Raw genomic sequence first — 21,796 nt, 5'->3', positions numbered from 1 at the left:
AGTCCATTTTTCCTAAGTCTGAGGTAAACCAACATCCAGACCATCATGGCTACTTGTGGGTGACCAGCAACGTGAAAAAACTTTTTCTTAGAGGCCTAGTTTTATAGTTATCCATGAAAATTAAAAAGTAAGTGACCTGGCTTGAGAACATTTTGTTTGCAAAAAATCTGGAGAAAAAAAATTTATTAGAAGCTAACTGAGTCAAGAGTGTGAAATGGCTACTTTGAAAAGGGAAAAGGAACGTTCTTGGGCTATGTAGAAGTATAATGCCCAGCTATGGAAACAGCCTTCTGTATCTTGCACTACTCAGCCCATATAAGAATCTTATATATTCCTTACTAACACATTATGTCTAGGATTTAAAAAACAAATGAAACAAAACCCACTGAACTATATCTTGGTTTGTTATGTGGAATGTTTATAAAACTGATAGAATTTTGACAGAAAGAGAAGCTACAGGCTACACAGAGCTTATGCTTTGTTAGGTATGGGAATATCTTGTCACTTAGTTTTATTGTGAATGCTGTCGTAGGGTTTTGGTTTATCTAGTTCTTTTTTTATACAGTAATTTGGAGAGATTAAATAACTGTATTGCCACTGCTTCCCTTTTTGCATAATAGGTTTTTGATACTTAAAGAATACACGTTTTTTACAATGATCTCCTTCCCCTTTTAACTATGTTTATTTAACTACTTTTATTTTATATTTTATTTTATGGGCATGTTGATAGATGAATGCTTTTATGATAATGTTACTTTAAATGTTCTAAACTCTTAGAGATTGGCTGTAGGAGAACTAACAGAAAATGGATTGACATTAGAAGAATGGTTACCTTCAACATGGATTACAGATACTCTTCCCCGAAGATGTCCCTTTGTACCACAGATGGGAGATGAGGTACATTTAAACTTTTTAATACATCCCTTGAAACAGAACTGTAGATTACAAAAGTTTCGTAAAGAGTCTCATTCTAAATATTTGTAGCTATGTATGGGAAAAGTGTAATTAGGAAGAAACGCTAATGATCATCTTTTTTGAGGCTGCTATAAATATTGCAAATCTAAATGTTGTAAAATAATGGATATTTCATTGGTATTTTAAAAACTAGTATTTTTTATAAGAGGGTTTTATTGCCAGTTTTCCTTTTTAAATTAAAAGATATTAATTTTTCTTAGCTTAAGACTTATACAGTATGTTAAAGAAAAATGAAATTCAACATTTTGTTTTTATTTTATAAGTGTTTCATTTAAATACTTAAAATGTTCATAATTTATTTCTTAGATTTAAAAAAAATCTATTATCTTAGAATAAGAAATATTATTTCATGTTTATGAAAATGTGATTGGCCGTTGTTTGGACTATGTACTTTGGACTATAAAATGAAAATGTAAGATCTTAGATCAAAATTTCCCCGTCAGAGGCTCATGTCTTCTTATTTTATGTTAAGAGGCAGGGTTATCTGGTGTCCAGTAGATGAACAATAACAAATTAGGAATTAAAACAGGCTTCTTTAGCAAAGCACACTAATTAGGTGTAGAAAGTGGTAGGTGGCAGTTGACAGTAAAAATGGAAAACAAACTTTATAATGCAAGAGTAACTCTAAAGAACAGTCTGGAATAATTCCTGTAGATACCATACTTGCCTGAGAAGTCTTGAAGAACACGGAACATTACCACATTGTTGTAACTTAGTACGGTGATAGATGCTAACAGTCCTACAGCGTCAGGATGCTTGATTATATTTTATTTAATGTATTATTTCAAGATGGTCAAAGTGTGTAATTAATTTTCTTTCAAAATATTTAAGTTGTCCTTTTAATTGTTGATGCTTAAACAGGCAAGTAAGTCCTCATTATTCAGCACCATCCTTCATATGAAGTGTCAGACAACTGAAGCTATAATGATATTAATGAATAGATGAAAGTTTGTAAAATAAATGGATGTCTCAAAATACTGCTAAGAACTTAACATTTTAAAAAAATTTAATGGCATTTTTTAACAAGCTCTACTATTTGTTAGTAGTAGAAAGAATATGTAGTGTCAAACTGTGTCCAAGTACCAGTTCTACAGGATGGTAGTCAGGAATCATTTAAATTTGACATTCGTAAAAGGAAAATGAATAGATTCCTTGCTGTTTTTATAAAGATAAAATATATGTGAGAATACATTTCATTTTAAAGTTTTCTGCTTATTTACAAACCACTTGCTATGCAAGTGAACAATAAACTAATCGTGACACACCTAGTTACAACTTTATTATGCAATATAGATTAACTTTGAAACCAAAAATAAAAAAATGAAACCAAAAAACCAAAAAAATGTAATTTTAATGTACATTTTAATGTAATTTTAATGGTCATCTTAACCTCTTAGTATATTATCAAAGTAATGTTATTTAGAACACTTTGGTTTTGATTAACTGACATTAGAAAAACTTGAGGAAAAGGGGGGGGGGAAACCCCAAAGTACTAGAATTTCTTTTAGTTCATAGGACATAAAATTATCTCTGCAGTTTTAGCTAATACCTTGCATATTGGGTTAAAGGAAACACATTTGGGTTTGAAAATTGTGACTTTACTTACTTTTTAGGTTTATTATTTCCGACAAGGACACGAAGCATATGTTGAAATGGCCCGGAAAAATAAAATTTATAGTATCAATCCCAAAAAACAGCCATGGCATAAAATGGAACTACGGGTATGGTGTTTATTATTTAATAGCCCAAAAAGTTGTAATTATAGATTATGGAGAAAATTGTATTGAGTGTTAGTATTTTCACTATAGCTAATTGTATCATGAAGATGCCTTTCTTAATTGAAGCAAACCTGTGGAGTAGGGTGTTTTAACATTCAAAGAAACACAAGATTGACTGAATTTATATACTCTGATAGTTTATAAATTGGATACAAAATATAATTATAGGGAAAATTAGACAATACTGACATCTAAGGTAAATTTTGTATTTGTAAATTTGATAAGTATTTCTAGATATATCAGCAATAGTTCAAAATTACTTAGAGATAGACCTCTAAGTGTTGGAAAACTCTTATTCCAATAGCGTTTTCTTTACTAAAATTGAAATACAACTTGCACAGATCTTAATGATCTTAATAATATATATATATATACCTCAGTGAATTTTTACATATGCACACAATAATCACGTAGATCAAGATTGAAATGAAAAAAATGCGTTCTTGATTATGTTTAGCACTTTATTTTATTTATTTTGTGAAGATGGTGTCTTATTTTCTTTATCTTCCTCAGGAACAAGAACTGATGAAAATAGTTGGCATAAAGTATGAAGTGGGATTGCCTACCCTTTGCTGCCTTAAACTTGCTTTTCTAGATCCTGATACTGGTAAACTGACTGGCGGATCATTTACCATGAAGTAAGGACTATTGAAAGAGGCAGTGGTTCTTTAGTATTGTAGATTGTTTTTCAGGATTCAAATAAGTTTGCACGTCTCTTAGAGATGTTTTTAGGTATGAGACCTAATCTGTTTGTTTCTGTTTGTAATTAGATACCATGATATGCCTGATGTTATAGATTTCCTAGTCTTGAGACAACAATTTGACGACGCAAAATACAGGCGGTGGAATATAGGTGGGTAATTTTAGAAGTCATAGTGTTTGTTTTTAATCTAATAAGTGATTTTCTGTTTTTCATAATTTAGAAAAGATAATCAAATTCTCTTGCCATTTGTGGGAATATTAATAGCAAAGCACAACATTATGTCAGGTATTTTTGAATTTTTCTTTCTTTAAGAATGAAAATAGTCTTAATCTAGTCAATTCTGAAATTCTAAACATTTTACTCTTATGTTTGTTAACTGCCTAAGATTGGTTATAGCTAGCTACTTCTTTAGCTATTCTATGTGTTGACTTAAATTTTTATCCAAAAACATTAATGATTCAAAATTGAAGCAACAGAAATCTTCCAGTTCAAAATATTTAGTAATTTGGACTGGGACTAAAGCTAAACTGACTTTTTCTTTTATTATTTAACTCTATTATAAACCTTAAAAATTAATATTATGATCAGGACTCGAAGAAATTTTAAAATCTTTAAATGTTTTCAGGCATTTAAGATGCACTAATTTATGTATAGGTAGATATGTTGTATTCTAAAATTTTCAAATAGGGCTACTCCTTGTCATCTTAGAGTGAGGTGCGGTACATATATAGCATATTTGGTTTTAAAAGTACATTCATTGATACGTTAGTCCATCCCTCCTCCAGTGCCATTGGAATGCATTTGTACGATGATTTGTCTTTTCTTGTTTGGTCTCAGTAAACTTAGAAATTTACATGTGTTCTCTAAAAAGAAAAATTAGGAAAAAGCAAGTTACCAAAATTGGGTCATGGGAGTTATCAGAAAAAACTTTTGTATCATTTCTCTGGAAGCTTTGAAAGACGTGTTCCATCAAATAAAGGAGTAAACCAAGAAAGACAAAAACGTGAATGCCCCCACTGCCCCAGAAGACAGGAAGTTTTTTCAGAACAGGAAAGAGCAGAAAAATTCCAAAATGTCAGTCAACAGACGTCTCAGTATTGCATCTAACAAGCTTGGTGTGCAGTTTAAATCTTAAGAATTGTTTATTTCTGGGATTTTCCATTTAATATTTTCAGAATGCTGTTGACTGTGGTAGTTGAAACCATGGAAAACGAAACCTCAGATGATGGGGACGGGACTATACTGTATATACATCTACATAATCATTTAAAATTACATTAATAGTAATTACTTTAGCCTGTCCTCTGAAATGTTTAAGGCTTACTCTGAATAATGGGCTCTATTCCTTGCTTCATTGTTATTCTGCTGTATCATTCATTTTGATTAGGCATACATTATTCACTTTTTTCTCTTTAGCATAATATCAGTCTATGTAGGATAATTAATAGCTCTATGAAACTCATTATGTTTACTGTAAGGTGGTGCTGTCAGGAATGCTATTTATTAAATCATATAGTAGCTTCTCAGTAAGCTCAGTGTCACTAATGTGCATCTGAGGAGCAATTAAGGACTCTTAAACCTAGTAATAAATCATATTTCTCTCTTAACATTGGCTGTTAGGATGCTTGAATATAAACGTGGGCCCCAATGCATACCCACTCAAAGTCATCCTCAACAACATGCACTTGTGTTCTGTTAACTTATTCCTGGCTCCAGCATTCATTTTATTATGAAATTTCTATCATATTTTAAAATTTTAAAATCCACTTTATTTCATACATCTTCATAAACTTTTAAATACTTTCTGCTAAAAAATGAGAACATAAACAAATACTTTTCTCTTTATGGGTTTGAAAATGAAACCACATGGATAAGTTATTTGCACTCAAGTCTTTCAGACCCTAATCTGCACTCACCAGGAGAAAAGTCACTAAGTACTACGAAAGCCAAGGAAAGGGAAAAACGAAGAGTGGTTTACGGTTTTCATATGACACAGAGGGAAGCTGAGAAGATAACTTATTAGGGTCTTTGGGGAAAGCACTTTCAGTGATATGACAATAGCTAAATGCAGTTGGGTAAGGAAGGAAAGGGACGTGAGGATTAGTTGTTTTTGTGTCTTTTTTGTTTTTATAGAAAAGGAAAAGTGAATATATTTATAAGTTATAATATATATATATGAGTTATAACTTAAGGATGATTGAGATAAAGGAAGACAGTTTGGCTTTTTGTTCGATTTTTGTTGATTTTAGGGTAGAGTCTTGATTGTTGGTTAGAGGAATTTGCCTACAGAAAGTAAGCAATTAATGATAGAGTATAAATATTTGTTGAGCAGAAATTAAACCATACATTTATTTGAATGAAAGTTTGGGAATAGTCCTACTGATGAATTTAGAATGCTAGATTGGTAAAAATGTTAAGGTAAGAGTGAATTTCTCCTTACCCTAATAAAATGTAAGAAATGGTACTGGAAACTGGTAAGGCACACTTTAGGTGTGCTTATTAAATAACTTTTTTCTCAGTATTGTTGGTTTATTTACTTATTTTGAAGTATGTAGGCCATGTTTTATGTATGTCACTTCTGAAAACATAGAGACAGTTTAAGCTTAAAGGTATGCTTGGAGAAAAGGGAGCAACAGCAGCAGCAGTACATTTCAGAGTAATGAGATGGCTTTTATTCTTGTCCAGGTGACCGTTTCAGATCAGTCATAGATGATGCCTGGTGGTTTGGAACAATTGAAAGCCAGGAACCTCTTCAACCTGAGTACCCTGATAGTTTGTTTCAGTGCTATAATGTTTGGTAAGGAAGTATTTGTTGTATTTTAGCTCAGCCTGACTTGCTTTGAATGTTTTCCCCATCTAGATCAATAAAATGATAAAGATACTTCTTTTAAACAACTGAAGCAATTATTTTTATAATGTGATTTTATAAAAATTGCAATATAATATATTTAGATTTTTTTAATATAATAATCTTTCTTCCTTTTAGCTGGGACAATGGTGATACAGAAAAGATGAGTCCTTGGGATATGGAGCTTATACCTAATAATGGTAAGTGTATGTTAGGCTTTTGATGTCTGTATTATGGAATTAATTTCACAAAGAAATCTGGTTTGATAACTTGCTATTGCATAGGGTTGTTATGAAGATCAAATAGAAAATATTCATTTATCAAATATTGATTGCACATCTATTGATCTGGATATAGAGGCATAGCAGTGAACAAGATAGACATAATCCTTGTGCAGTGGAATTTACAGTTTAACAGGGAAGATTCAAATTAATTACAGCAAAATATGAAAATGTTTTGTTAATTATTATTCACTCCTAGAAGGTAAGCACTTGAGAACAAAGATATTTTTGTAACTCCAGCAGAATACTTAGTGTACGACATAATATTGAGAGTTTAGGCTTTTGATTGAGACATAGATTCATATCCTAGCTCTGCCATCTTCTATTTATGTAATCTTTGCTAGTTCCTTAAAGTCTCAAAACGAGGTTGTTAGGATTCAGCTTTGAATTTTTGTAAACTAATAACTTACAGGGTTTATGGGAGGATTAAATGACAGCACATGTGCAAAGTATTTATTATAGAGCCCGATGCATGTAAGGGCGCCATGAGTAGGCCATTATAATTAATAATAATGTAATAACTGTCATCTTGCGTGTCGCCTGACACATTGCCTTAGGATTTGGGAGTTAGCCTTAGGCAGTGATGACATCTTCCTGGGACTGAGAAAAGGACAGTATGGGTAAATCCTAGAGATTGTATTTTTTTTGTAACTCACTGCCTATCTTTGTTTCAGTTTAAAAACACATATAAATGCACATCATTATATATGCATGAATAGGTTTGAAAGGATATACTAGATTATTAATAAGTATTATTTATAAAGGGTGGGAATGTGAGGACTTTACAAATTTTCTTTTACATTATTCTGTATGGTTCAGTGTTTTTTAAAAAATAATATATTTTGCTCTCAGATAACAGTAAATACTTTTTTAAAAATCTGACTTGTAATATAGTAATATAGTAGAAAAAATCATTTATAAATGGAGTTGTTCACTAATTATTGTATTCTAAAAAGTCAGAGAAAAATTAATTTGGAAAAAGTAAACGCAGTATGGTAAACCTTAGTGGTGAGGAAATGGATATGCTGATATTGTCCAAAACTAGTTATTACTAGAAATTGGCCACTTAAAAAATTTACTATCAGAAATGTATTTTCATCTCACTGCTGAATTTTAGAGCCATTTGAAACTTTGAAATGTCTTAACCAAATTGTAGCCGTGTTATATGGCTTATATTCTGGTGTTATTTCTTTTCCTTTGTGAAAGTTTGAGTTAGAAGTCACATTGCACTATTGTGGATAAGAGAGAAATGAAGCTAATTGGTGTTGTAATGCCTGGGGTATTTCTTGAAATGAATTGGTGGCATTTATATGCTATTTGTTTCCTACTTAAATATATCTGTGTGGAGGGGGTGATTTTTGTTGTTTTTGATCTCTGTGTATATCTATATCTATCTATGTCTATATCTCTATAGAATTTAATAACATTTTGTGAGTAGGTAGAATTTTTGTACATGGATAATAGCATGTTTCTCTTATGAAGTCTAGTTCAAAGAAAAAATTACTTGGCAGATTTGTAGATTTTATGTCATCACCACTCCCTAATGATTCTCTTAAAGATTCAGTTAGAGTCTGTTAAAGATTCAAGCATACAGAAAATATACCTTCATTTAAGAGCAGCAAGCATAAAAATTATCTGTCAGTATTCGTAATTCTCTTTGTTCCTACATTAAAAAAAAATTAAGGCTTTGATTGAAGTATTCTTGAAAAATACCACTTTAGTTTAGTTTTATCTTGTATATGTTTTATCAGGGTAAATATAGAGATTATACTGTGAAATGATTCAGAAAAACTTTTAAATTTGCATCATTTTATGGAAATATTTTCTTTTTCACCTGTAAATGATAATAAAACAAGTTGTGAGGTATGAATTTGGAGATGTAATTATGTGCTCATCTAGAGAATTATAAATGTTTTAAAAAATAATTTAAGTTTTATTGACCCTTGAAGCATACTTTTCTTTAATGAAAATAAAGAATATACTTAGCAAATCTTTACAAAATTATACCTGTTTTATGACAGTATCAACTCTACTTTCTAAAGATAACCTATTTATTAGGAAATTACCACATATTTTCAATAAATCTGCATTTCTTTTTTCTTTCAGCTGTATTTCCTGAAGAATTAGGTACCAGTGTTCCTTTAACTGATGTTGAATGCAGATCATTGATCTATAAACCTCTTGATGGAGAATGGGGTTCCAATCCCAGGGATGAAGAATGTGAAAGAATTGTTGCTGGAATAAACCAGTTGATGACACTAGGTAAATAATAATAGTAACACATCAATATAGAAAAAGTTGGCAGAAAGCAAAGGAAAGGAAAAATACTATAATTCAAACAAAATATTTTTTCATAATATCGTTAAGTTAGTGGTTTTCAAACAGTTTTAAATGAAATTTTTTCAATGAGATCTTATATGGGACTCAGATATCTAAAACAGTTACAAATGGAATTACTCTAGCTGAATTTTATTTTTATTATGTATGTATGTATGCATGTATGTATGTCAGACGGGTAATGTGCCGAAGTCATAACAAGGTTTGAGGGAGGCACATCTCACACAAGAGCGTGAACACCCAGTCATCACACTTATGAACTACAAAAGGATCACTGTCTAGCTGAATTTTAGAGTAAGGGCCCCAGAAATGCCAGGGGTACTTCTGAAACAATCTGGATCCTCCAAAACCCAATTTGAAAACCTTGACCTAATCAAGTTGACATGTGACTTGGGAGAGAGGAGCTGAAAGCTGAATTATGATCATATGGATGCCTGTACCAGTTTTCCCCTTAAAATGTACATATACACAAGAGAATATTTGTAAGGGGAGGGGAGACGGGTCTATGAATTTCTTTGCTTCATTGAAAGAAAAAGAATGATCACAAATTATCCGAAGTAACTCTAAACTAGTATGGTGCTCTGTAGCAACCTACTCTGTCAATAATGAATCAGCAAGAAGTTAACATGAAGAAGAGCAAAGGACACTGGAGACACACTGGTGATATTTTCATCTGAAGTCTTATAAAATGGCAGCACTTCATAAAAATTGTCTCATAAATACTATCTTAAATGATTTTAGTAATATTTTAGGATATAAAGTCATACTGTATGTGAATGAGTAAAAAAATGGGGAGTGATCTTAACTAGGTTCTACATTTTTACCAGTTTTCTGTGTGCCATTGTGTTAGTGACATTGAATCAGAGACTCTGGATCTGTTTCCTACTTCTGCTTGCCTGATATTTCACAGAATTATATTGTATAGATGAGATAAGGTGATAAGTTTTGAGAAAGTCAAAGATTACAACATTTGAATGCAATGTATTATAGTGTTACTATAGGATTAATATCAAAAACATAGATTCAGAAATGGCCAGGTTTTGAGTATAGAAGTGTATGTATTACAGAAGTGTATAGAAGCTCTTAATAGGTCACATTTATATATTATTTGTCATCTCTTCTAAGGAATAACAAATAACCCTAGAAATTTTCAGTGTAAATGTAGACATAATAAAAAATGAGACTCTTACTAGGTTAGCTAAACTGTATTTTCCATAAAAAGACAGTGGCAGATTAATGGTTATGTGCATCAGAACTTAAGTCTTAATTCAAGCAGAATTGTCTATTAACTATTTTAAGCAATACAGAACTAAATTTGTAACCTTATTTGTTTTTTTTTATTTTAGATATCGCTTCAGCATTTGTAGCCCCCGTGGATCTGCAAGCCTATCCCATGTATTGCACTGTAGTGGCATATCCAACAGATTTAAGTACAATTAAACAAAGACTGGAAAACAGGTTTTACAGGTTAGAACCATTTGCTATACCTACTACGAAATGAAATCTAAATGATCCTTTTGCTCGTTTATTGTTTTTCGATAGCAGTGTTTCTCAGACTTTAATGTGCATAAAAATTACCTAGGAATTTTGTTAAAATGCAGAATTTGATTCCATAGGTTTAGGGTAGGACCTGAGATTCAGCATTTTTAACAAGTTCCCAGGGATGCTGCTAGTCTATAGACCACATTTGGAATATGATTCCTAGATACAGTTTTTCCTAACTGCTAATATGAGTTGATGCTCGTAGTGTTTATACTGTATTTTATAAAGCAAGCCACAGTATTTCATTTTCTCCTAGATGTCACATTGAAATATTTGTTTGTTAATGGATTTTTCATAGAACAATATAAAAAATGTTTTTTCTTATTTTGCTTCTGTTCCGCTTATAAATACAAAACATGAAATTAAGAAAATTCAAGGTATTTTTCATAGGTATAGGTTAACTTGAAATACAACTAGAGCTTTTTTTTTTTAAGACATAATTTCAATTAATTTGCATCTTCTTCTAGTTAACAATTTTCAATAAATATTGAGTTCTAATCTCGGACAGGCTTTGTAGGTTTATTACCTAAAATATCTTGTCAAAAAGTGAGTTTAAATCTCTAGTTTTCACATAATTAATCATACTTGCAGTTTTCATTTTTTCTTAACAGGCCAACAAAATTTTAATTCAAATAATACTGCATTAAAACTTTGTGACTAGCTTTATATTACCAGTTCTTTACATTTTTATTTATTTAACTTAGCAAAGTTTTTATTCCTATTTTGTATTCGTGTTTTTCTGCTTAAAATCAGTGCTTTCGGTTCCTTTTATTACTTAAAATATAATTCTAATTTGGTACTTCATGTACCTGACACTGAAAACACCATTTGTTATTCCTTACTGATCAAAGCAGGGTTTCTCAAAAAAAGTATTACTGACATTTGGGGCTGTCCTCTATCCTTTTGGTGCCAATAGCAGCCCCTGGACCAAATGTCTCCTGTGGAGCAGAATGACCCCTGATTGAGAAACCCTGGAATAAAGAAAACTAAGATGCTAGCCTGAAGGATCTGAAGAATTTTCTGATCTTGTTAGGTGTTTTTGCTTTTGCATCATTGATATTTGTCAAAAGCATAGAGGAGGAAATCCCCTATGATAATGTGCCTCCCAGCCATCTTACTTGAAGCACACTTCTTCAAATCTGTTTCAACTCTACATGTCAGAAAAGAGAAAATGGAGTAGAAATTCTTACCCTTCTTTTCCCCTAGGCCCCTAAATTGGTAAACCTTAGGAGTTACACCTAGTGCTTCAGCGATGGAACAAGACGTAGGAGGATAACAGGGAGAGAAAGAATTGTTTTTATGCACTGGATTTTGGATTTCAGCTAGAAAGATAAACTTACGGCATCTCCCAGTATTGTAAATTACTTTTTCATAGAAATACTCCTCGATGTGATCATTGCTAAGGTTTACATTTCAAGTACATTATAGCTTAAATAGGATTTTTGGCATTAGCCTAGTTTAGTAACCAATTTAGGAAAAAAATATTTTGGGACACAATCCTTACATAAATTAGAAACTGTCTGTTTTTCAACCTGATAATATAGTTACAGACCTGAGTTTTCTTATTTAATACAATGATGCCTTCAGGTGCGATTTTACTGTTTCAAGCTTTTTGCTTCTCCTTTACTCATTGGCTTCAGACTTACTGCAGTCTGTGGTTTTCCTCTTCAATACTTCTAATTCAGTTATTAAACTACCTACTACTATCAGTTTGCTCTGCTGGTATCGATCTAATGCTTTATTTTAGAGTTTTCTATAGGGTATCCTGAAGATGCCTGTGGTTTTATTATTAGAATGAGCCTTGTGAAAGTTATTTAGAATGCGCTGAAGCGTTTCTGTATCCACAATTATATATTTTTAAAATTCCATATAATTGTATTTTTGTTCACACATCAGTAAGATTTTTCTGAGTGTTTTCTTCTTTATTTTAAGTAGGGCCGCATGTTATTGAATGATATTCTAGAAATTGTCTTTGGATTTTTCTTTATTTTCAGAAATAAAGTAATAAAACACCAACATTTATTTTAGTATTGTCAATTCAGTGTTTTAAAATATAACTTTCATTTACTTAGGTTTCCTGTTAAACTAATGTGGTTACTGTGTTTTCATATTTTTGGATCTCATAAGCAGGCTATCAGTTAGCTTTTCATTTTTACATGTCATTTGTTTACCAGTAATGTGATTAGGTGAAAATTATTTCCTTTTTTATATAAAAGTCAGATATACTTAAAAAAAATGATACCATACATGACAGGAACATGTAAAGCAAAAACTGAAAACTCCTCCATTTCTCTTCTGCTACTGTTGCAGTCTCTCTCCCTAAAAGAAGGAATGTTAATGGTTTAGTGTGTCTAAGCCAGACGTTTTCTATGCAACTACATAGTGAATGTTGCTACTCTTTTTTCCCCTAACGAAATTATAATTTTTTGAAAATAATTTTTTAAGGTGTGAGTTTTGTATTTGATTTAAGAGTGCAATTTGAAAAGTCACAATTTCTTGGTTTTAAATTGCATACATTTGTTTCGAAATATAATGAGGTTAAGACTTCTGTGTTTTGTTTAAAGGCGGGTTTCTTCCCTAATGTGGGAAGTTCGGTATATAGAGCACAACACACGAACATTTAATGAGCCTGGAAGCCCTATTGTGAAATCTGCTAAATTTGTGACTGATCTTCTTCTACATTTTATAAAGTGAGTTATTTTTCCACACTTAATTATAATTATTGTAATAATGGCAGTATTGTAAAGTGTCAAAATGTAAAATATTTTTATATACATAATATCACATACTGTGCCCATATACATAGCTCCACTTAAAATAGGAAGCATGTAATGTCTGTATCTAAAGAAGTAATATTTAGTTTATTGGCTAATATTAATTATGAAATCATAAAAGTTGTGTGCTGCAGTTAGCATAAAAAACGTGGGTCCTTCTCTAAATCCAACTGTTGGATAATATAGTAATAATAATAGTTATTATTAAACATTTATTGAACATGTAATGTTTTACCTAAAATAGTTCTTCCAAGCCAAATAATAATCTTACATGTGGAAGAGATAATTACCTGGAGTTTACAGTTAAGGAAACTGAGTCTTTTCAAGGATAACTTGTTTAATTTTCACACTAAATGAGTTTCTGCCATCTGGTTTGAGAACCTTTCATCTTAACATTATATTACCCCTGTCAGGTTTATGAACAGTATTTAAGTAATCCAGCAGAAAACTAAATTTAACTTTCAAGATGATTCTTCTTTAAAGTCAAGTTTACGTCCTCATTCATTGATCCCCTACCAAGAGTGGTAACTACAGTTTTTTTAAGGCAACCACACTTTTATTTTGTCTCACAGATTTTATGTAACCATAGAATGAACTGAGCCTTTGAAATTGAAGCCAAAGAAATGAATCATAGGTTTTGTATAAGATGATGCTGTGAGTTTATAGTAACATTATTTATATTGGATAATTATTTCTGGTTAGGAGGAGACAGTGTATTTTATAACTTAAATATTCAGCTGTTACCTGCTTTTATGTTTAAATGAAGGGATTACTGAGGTTTTAAAAAAAAATCTCCAGCTTTGTTCTCTTTATTCAGCATTATGATAGGTTCCCTATTCCTGGTATTTGTTGTTGGGTGTTTTTTGTTTGTTTGTTTTTTGCTAAGGAATGTAGGTAATTTCAATATAAGACAACACTAAAGAAAATTAATAAAATAAACTTTATGCCCTTCCTCTATCTTATTCTCTAAAGAAATCTATTACCTTCCAAGTCGTTTAGGGGCTGCTATTGCAGCGTTCTTGCTTCTTTTCAGTAAAATTGAGAATCAAGAATTAGCTATCCTTGGAGGACTATATAACTTGGTTACAATAGCATATAATATTTTAACTATCAAGTTTTTAATCTGTAGTTTCATAAGTGTTATATATGTATGTACATTTATTTTTCCAAAGAGATATGAATCAATAGACTCAAATGATACCATTAATTTAGATAAAATAATTTTTATATTTGGAATAGTCTATGAAATTGTATTTCTTTCAAATAGTTACTGTGAAATGCCTTATATAAAAAATATTAATACAATATTTAAAGCATTTGTATTGCATATATCTAAAAATAAATCCCTGGCATTTTTTATATGTATGTAATTTGTTAAAACCATTTTTAGCTGAAAGTAATTTTCAAAATGTTGGTTATGTCTTGAAATTTTGATTATCGTACTTTTTAATTGAATTATTTGGCTAAATTTCAAGCAATAGATACATACAAAGTGAAGTAATAGATATTTGGAGATAGAAATCTTTACTTGTCCTCTTAATAAAATTTCATAGATAGATAAATCTGTAAATAACTGTAAGGAAAAAGTAACAGGAGACTGTATGAAAGTTTAGATGAGAGACAGAATCACTTCTAGCTATGAAGGTGGGGTTTTAGATACAGGGGGAAAGTATGTTAGGATGTTATGGTCAAGGTAGATATTGATAGATCCAGGAGAAGTTAGATGAAAGGAAAGCCATTCTGCGGATAAGAGTGGCATGAGATCAGAAATTAAAGAGTTGTTAAGGAAATTTAGTAATTTAAATTGGGTGAAGTAGAGAGTCCATTAGCAGCAATAATGGGGATACAGTGCTGTAAACTCAAGTTTGGTCCAGATCATGGAGGGCCTTGAATACCAATCTGACAAACTAGACTTAAAATATGAGTACTGGAAGCAATGGGGCTATTGAAAATATTTTAACATGAAAATAATGTGATGTATAATCTGCCTTAAAATACTAATTTGACTGAAGTATCTAATAATGATTGATAGGGAAGAGACATAACGAATATATAGCAGGCTGACTGCTACAGCTGACCAAGTAGAGGTGATGAGGGATTAATTTATGGAAGTAAAAAAGGCAAATGTCAAGAGATTTTGAGGGTATACTCATAGAACTTGGTCGATGATTGGGTTTATTAAGGAGACAAGGGAAGGAATAATGAAAAACCATGTGTTACTGTGAAAATGGTAATGCTGTTAAAAAAAAATAGAAAAAGGAGGAAGAGTGTCTGGGGAGTGACAATTAGGTTTAGACATGGGGGAATTTTAAATGGTAGGAATCTCAAAAGACACCAAATTATAGGAATTTAGAATTCATTTACACAGATAAACTGCAAATATAGTATATGGTTATTAGGGAAAAAGGAGTAGTGTCAAGAGAAGATGACTAAAGACTAAACTTTAGGGAATGACTACTTTTAAGAATGAAAGGAAGAAGGAATTAGAAGACAGGAGGTACATTAGCTTTCCCTTGTAAACTGAGGAATGAAAGAAGGCATCCCAGGCACAGCAGTGACCTGAGCAAAACTTAGAGGTGAGAATTGGGTTTAAGTTCTTTCTGAAAATCTTATTTTAGTAACAGGTTTAAAGGGAAAAAAAAACCTTGACTCTAATCTTGTATACTAACATTTCCTTGTTATTTAGGGATCAGACTTGCTATAACATAATTCCACTCTACAATTCAATGAAGAAGAAAGTTTTGTCTGATTCCGAGGTATTTAATATTTCATCATGATTATTACATTGGTCTTGTTCTGTATATAAAAAGAAACATCTATAGTAGTTTTCAGATAAATGTTATGACAATTTTGTCTAAATGCTACAGTTAACATAAAAATGGTTCCTGATTTTCTTGTTTTTAAAAAGAAATTTTTTTAAATGGTGGGGGGGGAGATTTTTTAATGATTCATTATAGTGTTCCAGCAAGTACATTCTAGGTTTTCTAAAGTGTAAAGGATATAAAGTGCTAAAGAGTATGGTTGACCTTTAAACAGCATGGGGGTTAGGGGAGCTGACTCCCCGAGCAATCGAAATCTCTGTATAACTTGACTCCCTGAAAACTTAACTACTAACAGCCTACTGATCACCAGAAGCTTTGCCAATAATATAAAGTTTATTAACAGATATTTTGTATGTTGTATGTGTTATATATTTTCTTATAAGAGAGAAAAGAAAATGTTACGAAGATCATAAGAGAAAATACATGTACAGTTCTATATGAATTTACTGAAAAAAATCCATGTATACGTGGACCTGTGTAGTTTAAAACTGTATTTTTCAAAGATCAACTGTAATAATGAAATCTAGAATGTTTAATGAATCTGATAAATTCTTGCTTCAAAGGAAGAAGAGAAAGATGCCGATGTACCAGGAACTTCTACTCGAAAAAGGAAGGTAATATAGTTTTTTGTTTTAGCAGAAGTACTTTATATGAGTTAAAATGTATTGCGAGTGTTTTTTCACTATTAGTATTTTTAAAGACCTATTAAATATTATTTCCAAATCGATTTCCATCACAAAATACATGTTTTTCAGAACTAGGTGAATGATACTTTCTATTATTTGCATTATTATATATTACTTAATTAAGCATGCATTAAAATTTATTTGTATAAAGTGTTATTTTTATTAATACATTTGAACATTTTTATTTTAGGACCATCAGCCTAGAAGAAGATTACGTAACAGAGCTCAGTCTTATGATATTCAGGCATGGAAGAAACAATGTCAAGAATTGTTAAATCTCATATTTCAATGCGAAGATTCTGAGCCTTTCCGCCAGCCGGTAGATCTCCTTGAATATCCAGTAAATATTTTTGAAAATATTTTCTTTACCTGTCAGTTTGCTATATATCTTGTTCATGACAGTTTGCTACTTAAATTGTTATTTTTTATGGTTACAGTATGTTTTTCCATTATTGCATATATGTTCTCATTATCCATTTGGTTATATAGAGCATCTAAGTTAAATAGTGTAGTAAAACAGAAATAACCCTGAAGTAAGACTCCAAAGAATTGAGTTATGATCCCAGCTATGCCTTTTAGCAGTTATGCAGTTTTGAGCAAGTCATTTAGCTTTCTCATCTGAAAATTTCTTTTTTACTATTTTTTTCCCCACACGAATTCTGTCAATTTATTATGGCAGTTGTTTAGGAAACAATAATAATAATACCTCAATAATACCTCCTTAACCTTCCTTATAGGGTTATCGAGATGGAATGAGCATACATTAAAACAGTTTTAAACTGAAGCACTATATACAAATGTAAGGTGGCATTATATATGTGTGTGTGTAATATATATATATATATATATATATATATATATATATATATATATATGGTCAATTTATGATCTTTATGGATTTCATGGTAAAAAGGTTGAGTAAACATGATCCAAGTATTTACTTTTGCATGTAGTCTTAGCAATTTAAATTGAGTTTTTGATTTCTTTATTCAGTTATTAAAGGTTACACAGTTCAGATAACATTCATGGTTTCAAATTAAAATAAAAAGGAAATATTTTACAAGAGATCATGACTTGATGTGCTATCACTTGACTTCATTATCTGTTTATGTATGTGTTATATATAACTTGAGATGATGAGACTAGAGAAATTTCATTAATAGATAAATATCATACATACCTTTTCTTGTCATTTAAAATCAAGAAACATGGAATCTTAAATGTAGAAGATAAATCTTTAATTCCAGCAATATGATAAACCTATGCTCCAAAATCTTTAGAAGAACTAATGCTTCAGTGCTCTGGTTTTCAGTTCTCTTTGTTTCTGGAAACTGTGGATTTCCCTTTGTTTCTTGCCAGCCCAACTTTGTATTTTAGAAAATAAGTTATAATTTACCAAGCACTTGCAGGTGTTTGTATTCTGGACTTTTCCCCAGAAAAGAAGAGGTACAAATAAGCTTCAATGTCTAGATTCTAGATGCACAAGTTATTAACACTGTGCAGAGACAGGTGAAGCCATATGAGCCATGGTGAGGAAGGAAATTGGAACCGAGACTCCACTGGGACTGTTGTTGAAAGACTGCCCTCAGTGAAAAGAATCGAATCACTCCTTCCACAAGGAAGAATGTCTCTCTCTCTGGTGTTCAGTGTCAGAGATAAATCTCCCTAAGCTTGCAATGTGCATAGACTTAAGAGTCCAAATTTACATTCCCTTGTGGTATAGACATTCATCGGGGGAGGGGGAGACCCAATCTCTACTAAAGATGAAAACTAATGATAAAAAGAAGTTGTAAACTATATATATTATACAACAGAAACAGCAAATGGAAATATTAGTACCCTCTCCCCCAAAACTTGAGATGATAGATTATTCTGAAATACTATACTTCCAATCGAATCTAAAACACTACTCATTGTAAGGTAACTTATTTTATGTACCACCAAACAAAGAAAAAATGCTGCCAATTAAACTTTGATTTGTCATTTTGGTTTAAGAGATAAATGAAGGGATAAGAAGCATAGGAAAAAAGACCTAAAGACAAAAGAAAAATGTTAAAGCGACCATACAGGAAATATGGAAGAGACTCGAAACTGTGATCCAACCTACTCATACTGATGCTTAGATTAAGCAGCTCTCCAAAATATGTAACTATTTATTGACAAAATGAGAACAAGAGCCCGTATCTTCTGTATCTAGTGCACTAGAGCTATATGTAATATTCTTAGAGAATAGGTAATATGTAAGAATGCAGTCTGTCTTAAGTATTGGAAATAATGAGAACATTATTTAGAACCTCTCCTTCCAGCTAAAGGTTTTAGCAAACAGAAGATACCAGAAGCAAGAAAATATTTTAATTTAATACCTACTCTGTTGTGGTACTCATTGATGGAGGTGTGAAGACTTATGGCTACTTACTGTTTTTTATTACTGTCACAGAGCAGAAGAGGAAAATGGATAATTTGCTTTTTATACTTCAGAATTAACTATCAGCCTTCCTACTAGAATATTTAAGACAGATCATGCTCTTCATACTTCAGCTTTTGTATGAAAACATTAGTTTACATTTTGAGTTTAATCAAATATTCAAAGCAAGATTTTAAAAATTAAACTTTTTGATGGAAATTAATATGCTAAATATTCTCCACTTATTTATTCTACAGAGGTGTATTGAGTGGCTACCATATACTCTACTGAGTGATAGAATCCCAAGATATGAACCAAGAAAAATGAAGTGTTCTACATAAATTTGACATTTATCCAAAGTTTTGCACATTTAAAAAAAATTTTTATTTTTTTAATATAGCAGGGGTCAAGACAGTGGTTTATTTATTTATTTATTTTTAAAGATTTTATTGGGGAAGGGGACCAGGACTTTATTGGGGAACAGTGTGTACTTCCAGGACTTTTTTTTCCAAGTCAAGTTGTTGGCCTTTCAATCTTAGTTGTGGAGGGTGCCGTTCAACTTCAAGTTGTTGTCCTTTCAGTCTTAGTTGTGGCGCAGCCCTTAGGAGGGCGCAGCTCAGCTCCAGGTCCAGTTGCCATTGCTAGTTGCGGGGGACGCAGCCCACCATCCCTTGCAGGAGTCAAACCGGCAACCTTGTGGTTGAGAGGACGCGCTCCAACCAACTGAGCCATCCGGGAGCTGAGCTGCTCAGCTCAAGGTGCCATGTTCAATCTTAGTTGAAGGGGGCGCAGCCCACCATCCCTTGCAGGACTCGAAGAATCAAACTGGCAATCTTGTGGTTGAGAGCCCACTGGCCCATGTGGGAATCGAACTGGCAGCCTTTGGAGTTAGGAGCACGGAGCTCCAACCCCCTGAGCTACCGGGCTGGCCCACATTGAAACATTTTTATATCACTTTCTCAAAATTTATAGTTTGTAAATCTAATATGTCATAATATTTAATAGCCAAGTAATTATAGATTTTGTCAAAGTAGTTTGATACCCTTAAGAGGATAGAGAGTTTTGACACTGTTCAGATGCTGTTACCATTGCATAAAGGAGTTTTGTAACTACTCTCCCACCCTCTCTCCAGTTGTCTTAAGAAGCAGAGAGGTTCTGTTTTCGGAATATCTCTTTTGGAATCACAATCTTCCACTAATGATGAATTTAATTTCTGTAAATGGCTAAGTTATTTAGACCAGGTTTGGTGCATAAGGTAGACTGTTGTACACTGTTTTTACCGAAATTAAAATTACTAAATTTTATTGTGTGACTTTATAAAGTGGTTCTAAAGTCACTTATAGGTGAGACATTTTTAAATATTTTGGTCAAAGGCAGTTTAATTGGACTTCTGAGAAGAAGGAGAAGATATGCTTTCCCCTGTTCTTCCCACTAAGTAGAACTGAAAAACTGTGGATGTTATGTGTAAAAAAGTCAAGATGATTCTGGAATGTAGAAAGAAGACAGACGGGGTAGGTCCTCAGGAACTGAGGAATAACAGTAGTGAATTTCCTGCATACGTTTTTGCCTTATATATTCCAACTCTGGATACTGAAGAAACTTAACAACCTAGAAATGCCAATGTGCACTGACCAGAAAAGCCCACTCTCTCCAGCCAACAGACCAGGAAAGGTGCAGCGTAGCAACACAACAAACATGAGACAGTAACTGCTCTACTCCAGCTAAATAACATAGTAAAAATTGTGGCCTTACCCCTTCCCTATCAGGAAAGGCCAGTGAGAGCCACCTCCACACTTCCCAAATACCAGCCTAGATTGTCTACCCACATCGGGCAGTGATGAGGTACCCCTACCCTACCTCACTGGGTGGTATTAGCAGAGGCCTAGTGGGTAGTCAGGACTTTTCACCATTGGTCAGTGATAACAAGGCCACCGCCAATAGTGTCAGTGAAGGCCATGCAGAACAGAGGCACTACCCCGTCCCACCCTAGCTGGCATCAGTAGAAGCCTAGTAAGGAGCTAGAACTCCTATACCTTCCCAGCAGTTTAAGGAGGTACTCCTCTATCCTTGGGTGTCAGTGGAGGCCAGGTAAAACCTAGACTCTACTCCTACCTGGCAGTAATAAAGCAGTGCCCCCTCTTAGCTCAAAGAGTGGGGTTGGAGTAGGTCTACTAAAACATAAGATTTAAAAGAGATCCATTCTTAGACCCACAATTTCCAGGTTTCAATCAAAAATCACTTGTCATACCAAGAAAATCGCAAGAAGAATTAGAAGAACCAAATGGAAATAGAACCAAAATATAATAACAAACAAAATTCACTAAAGATAGCAGAGGAAATAATCAGTGAACATGATGATAAAGGCAGGGGAGGTTTCTGTACTTAACTTGAACCGGTAAAATGTTGACACCGTTATATTTTGATAATTATGTATATATTATAAAATACCTCAATGGCCACTTAAACAACTATGCAGAGTTAATGTTTACAGCCATAAACATAGATAAACCAAATGAAATTTTAAAATCTGTTCAAGTGACCCACAAGGAGATTGGAAAACAGGAAAAAGCAACAGAACAGAAAACAATAAAATGACAGACATAATTGAAACCATACAGTGTGTTTTCCAACCACAGTGCAATCAAA

At 32.3% G+C, this 21,796-nt stretch overlaps 1 protein-coding gene and 1 non-coding gene across 2 annotated transcripts in view; one reads left to right on the top strand and one right to left on the bottom strand.

Moving 5' to 3' along the window:
* The window catches only part of PHIP (PHIP subunit of CUL4-Ring ligase complex), a 118,957-nt gene that overhangs the window by 84,057 nt on the left and 13,104 nt on the right, over positions 1 to 21,796 (top strand). The window contains exons 24-35 of the mRNA XM_074333220.1: positions 778 to 897; positions 2,589 to 2,696; positions 3,267 to 3,391; positions 3,524 to 3,606; positions 6,142 to 6,253; positions 6,443 to 6,504; positions 8,692 to 8,847; positions 10,269 to 10,389; positions 13,029 to 13,154; positions 15,925 to 15,994; positions 16,624 to 16,674; positions 16,937 to 17,086. Of these exons, the coding sequence (XP_074189321.1) occupies positions 778 to 897; positions 2,589 to 2,696; positions 3,267 to 3,391; positions 3,524 to 3,606; positions 6,142 to 6,253; positions 6,443 to 6,504; positions 8,692 to 8,847; positions 10,269 to 10,389; positions 13,029 to 13,154; positions 15,925 to 15,994; positions 16,624 to 16,674; positions 16,937 to 17,086 (1,284 nt within the window). The remainder of the gene's footprint in view (positions 1 to 777; positions 898 to 2,588; positions 2,697 to 3,266; positions 3,392 to 3,523; positions 3,607 to 6,141; positions 6,254 to 6,442; positions 6,505 to 8,691; positions 8,848 to 10,268; positions 10,390 to 13,028; positions 13,155 to 15,924; positions 15,995 to 16,623; positions 16,675 to 16,936; positions 17,087 to 21,796) is intronic.
* Positions 9,091 to 9,194, bottom strand: LOC141571992 (small nucleolar RNA U13). Its single transcript, XR_012497025.1, has one exon. It is a non-coding gene; the product is annotated as a small nucleolar RNA U13 (small nucleolar RNA).

This window comes from Rhinolophus sinicus, linkage group LG05 (assembly GCF_036562045.2).
Source record: "Rhinolophus sinicus isolate RSC01 linkage group LG05, ASM3656204v1, whole genome shotgun sequence".
Lineage (NCBI taxonomy): Eukaryota > Metazoa > Chordata > Mammalia > Chiroptera > Rhinolophidae > Rhinolophus > Rhinolophus sinicus.
Note: the sequence above shows the minus strand (reverse complement) of the source record. Positions and strands in the feature narration are given on the sequence as shown.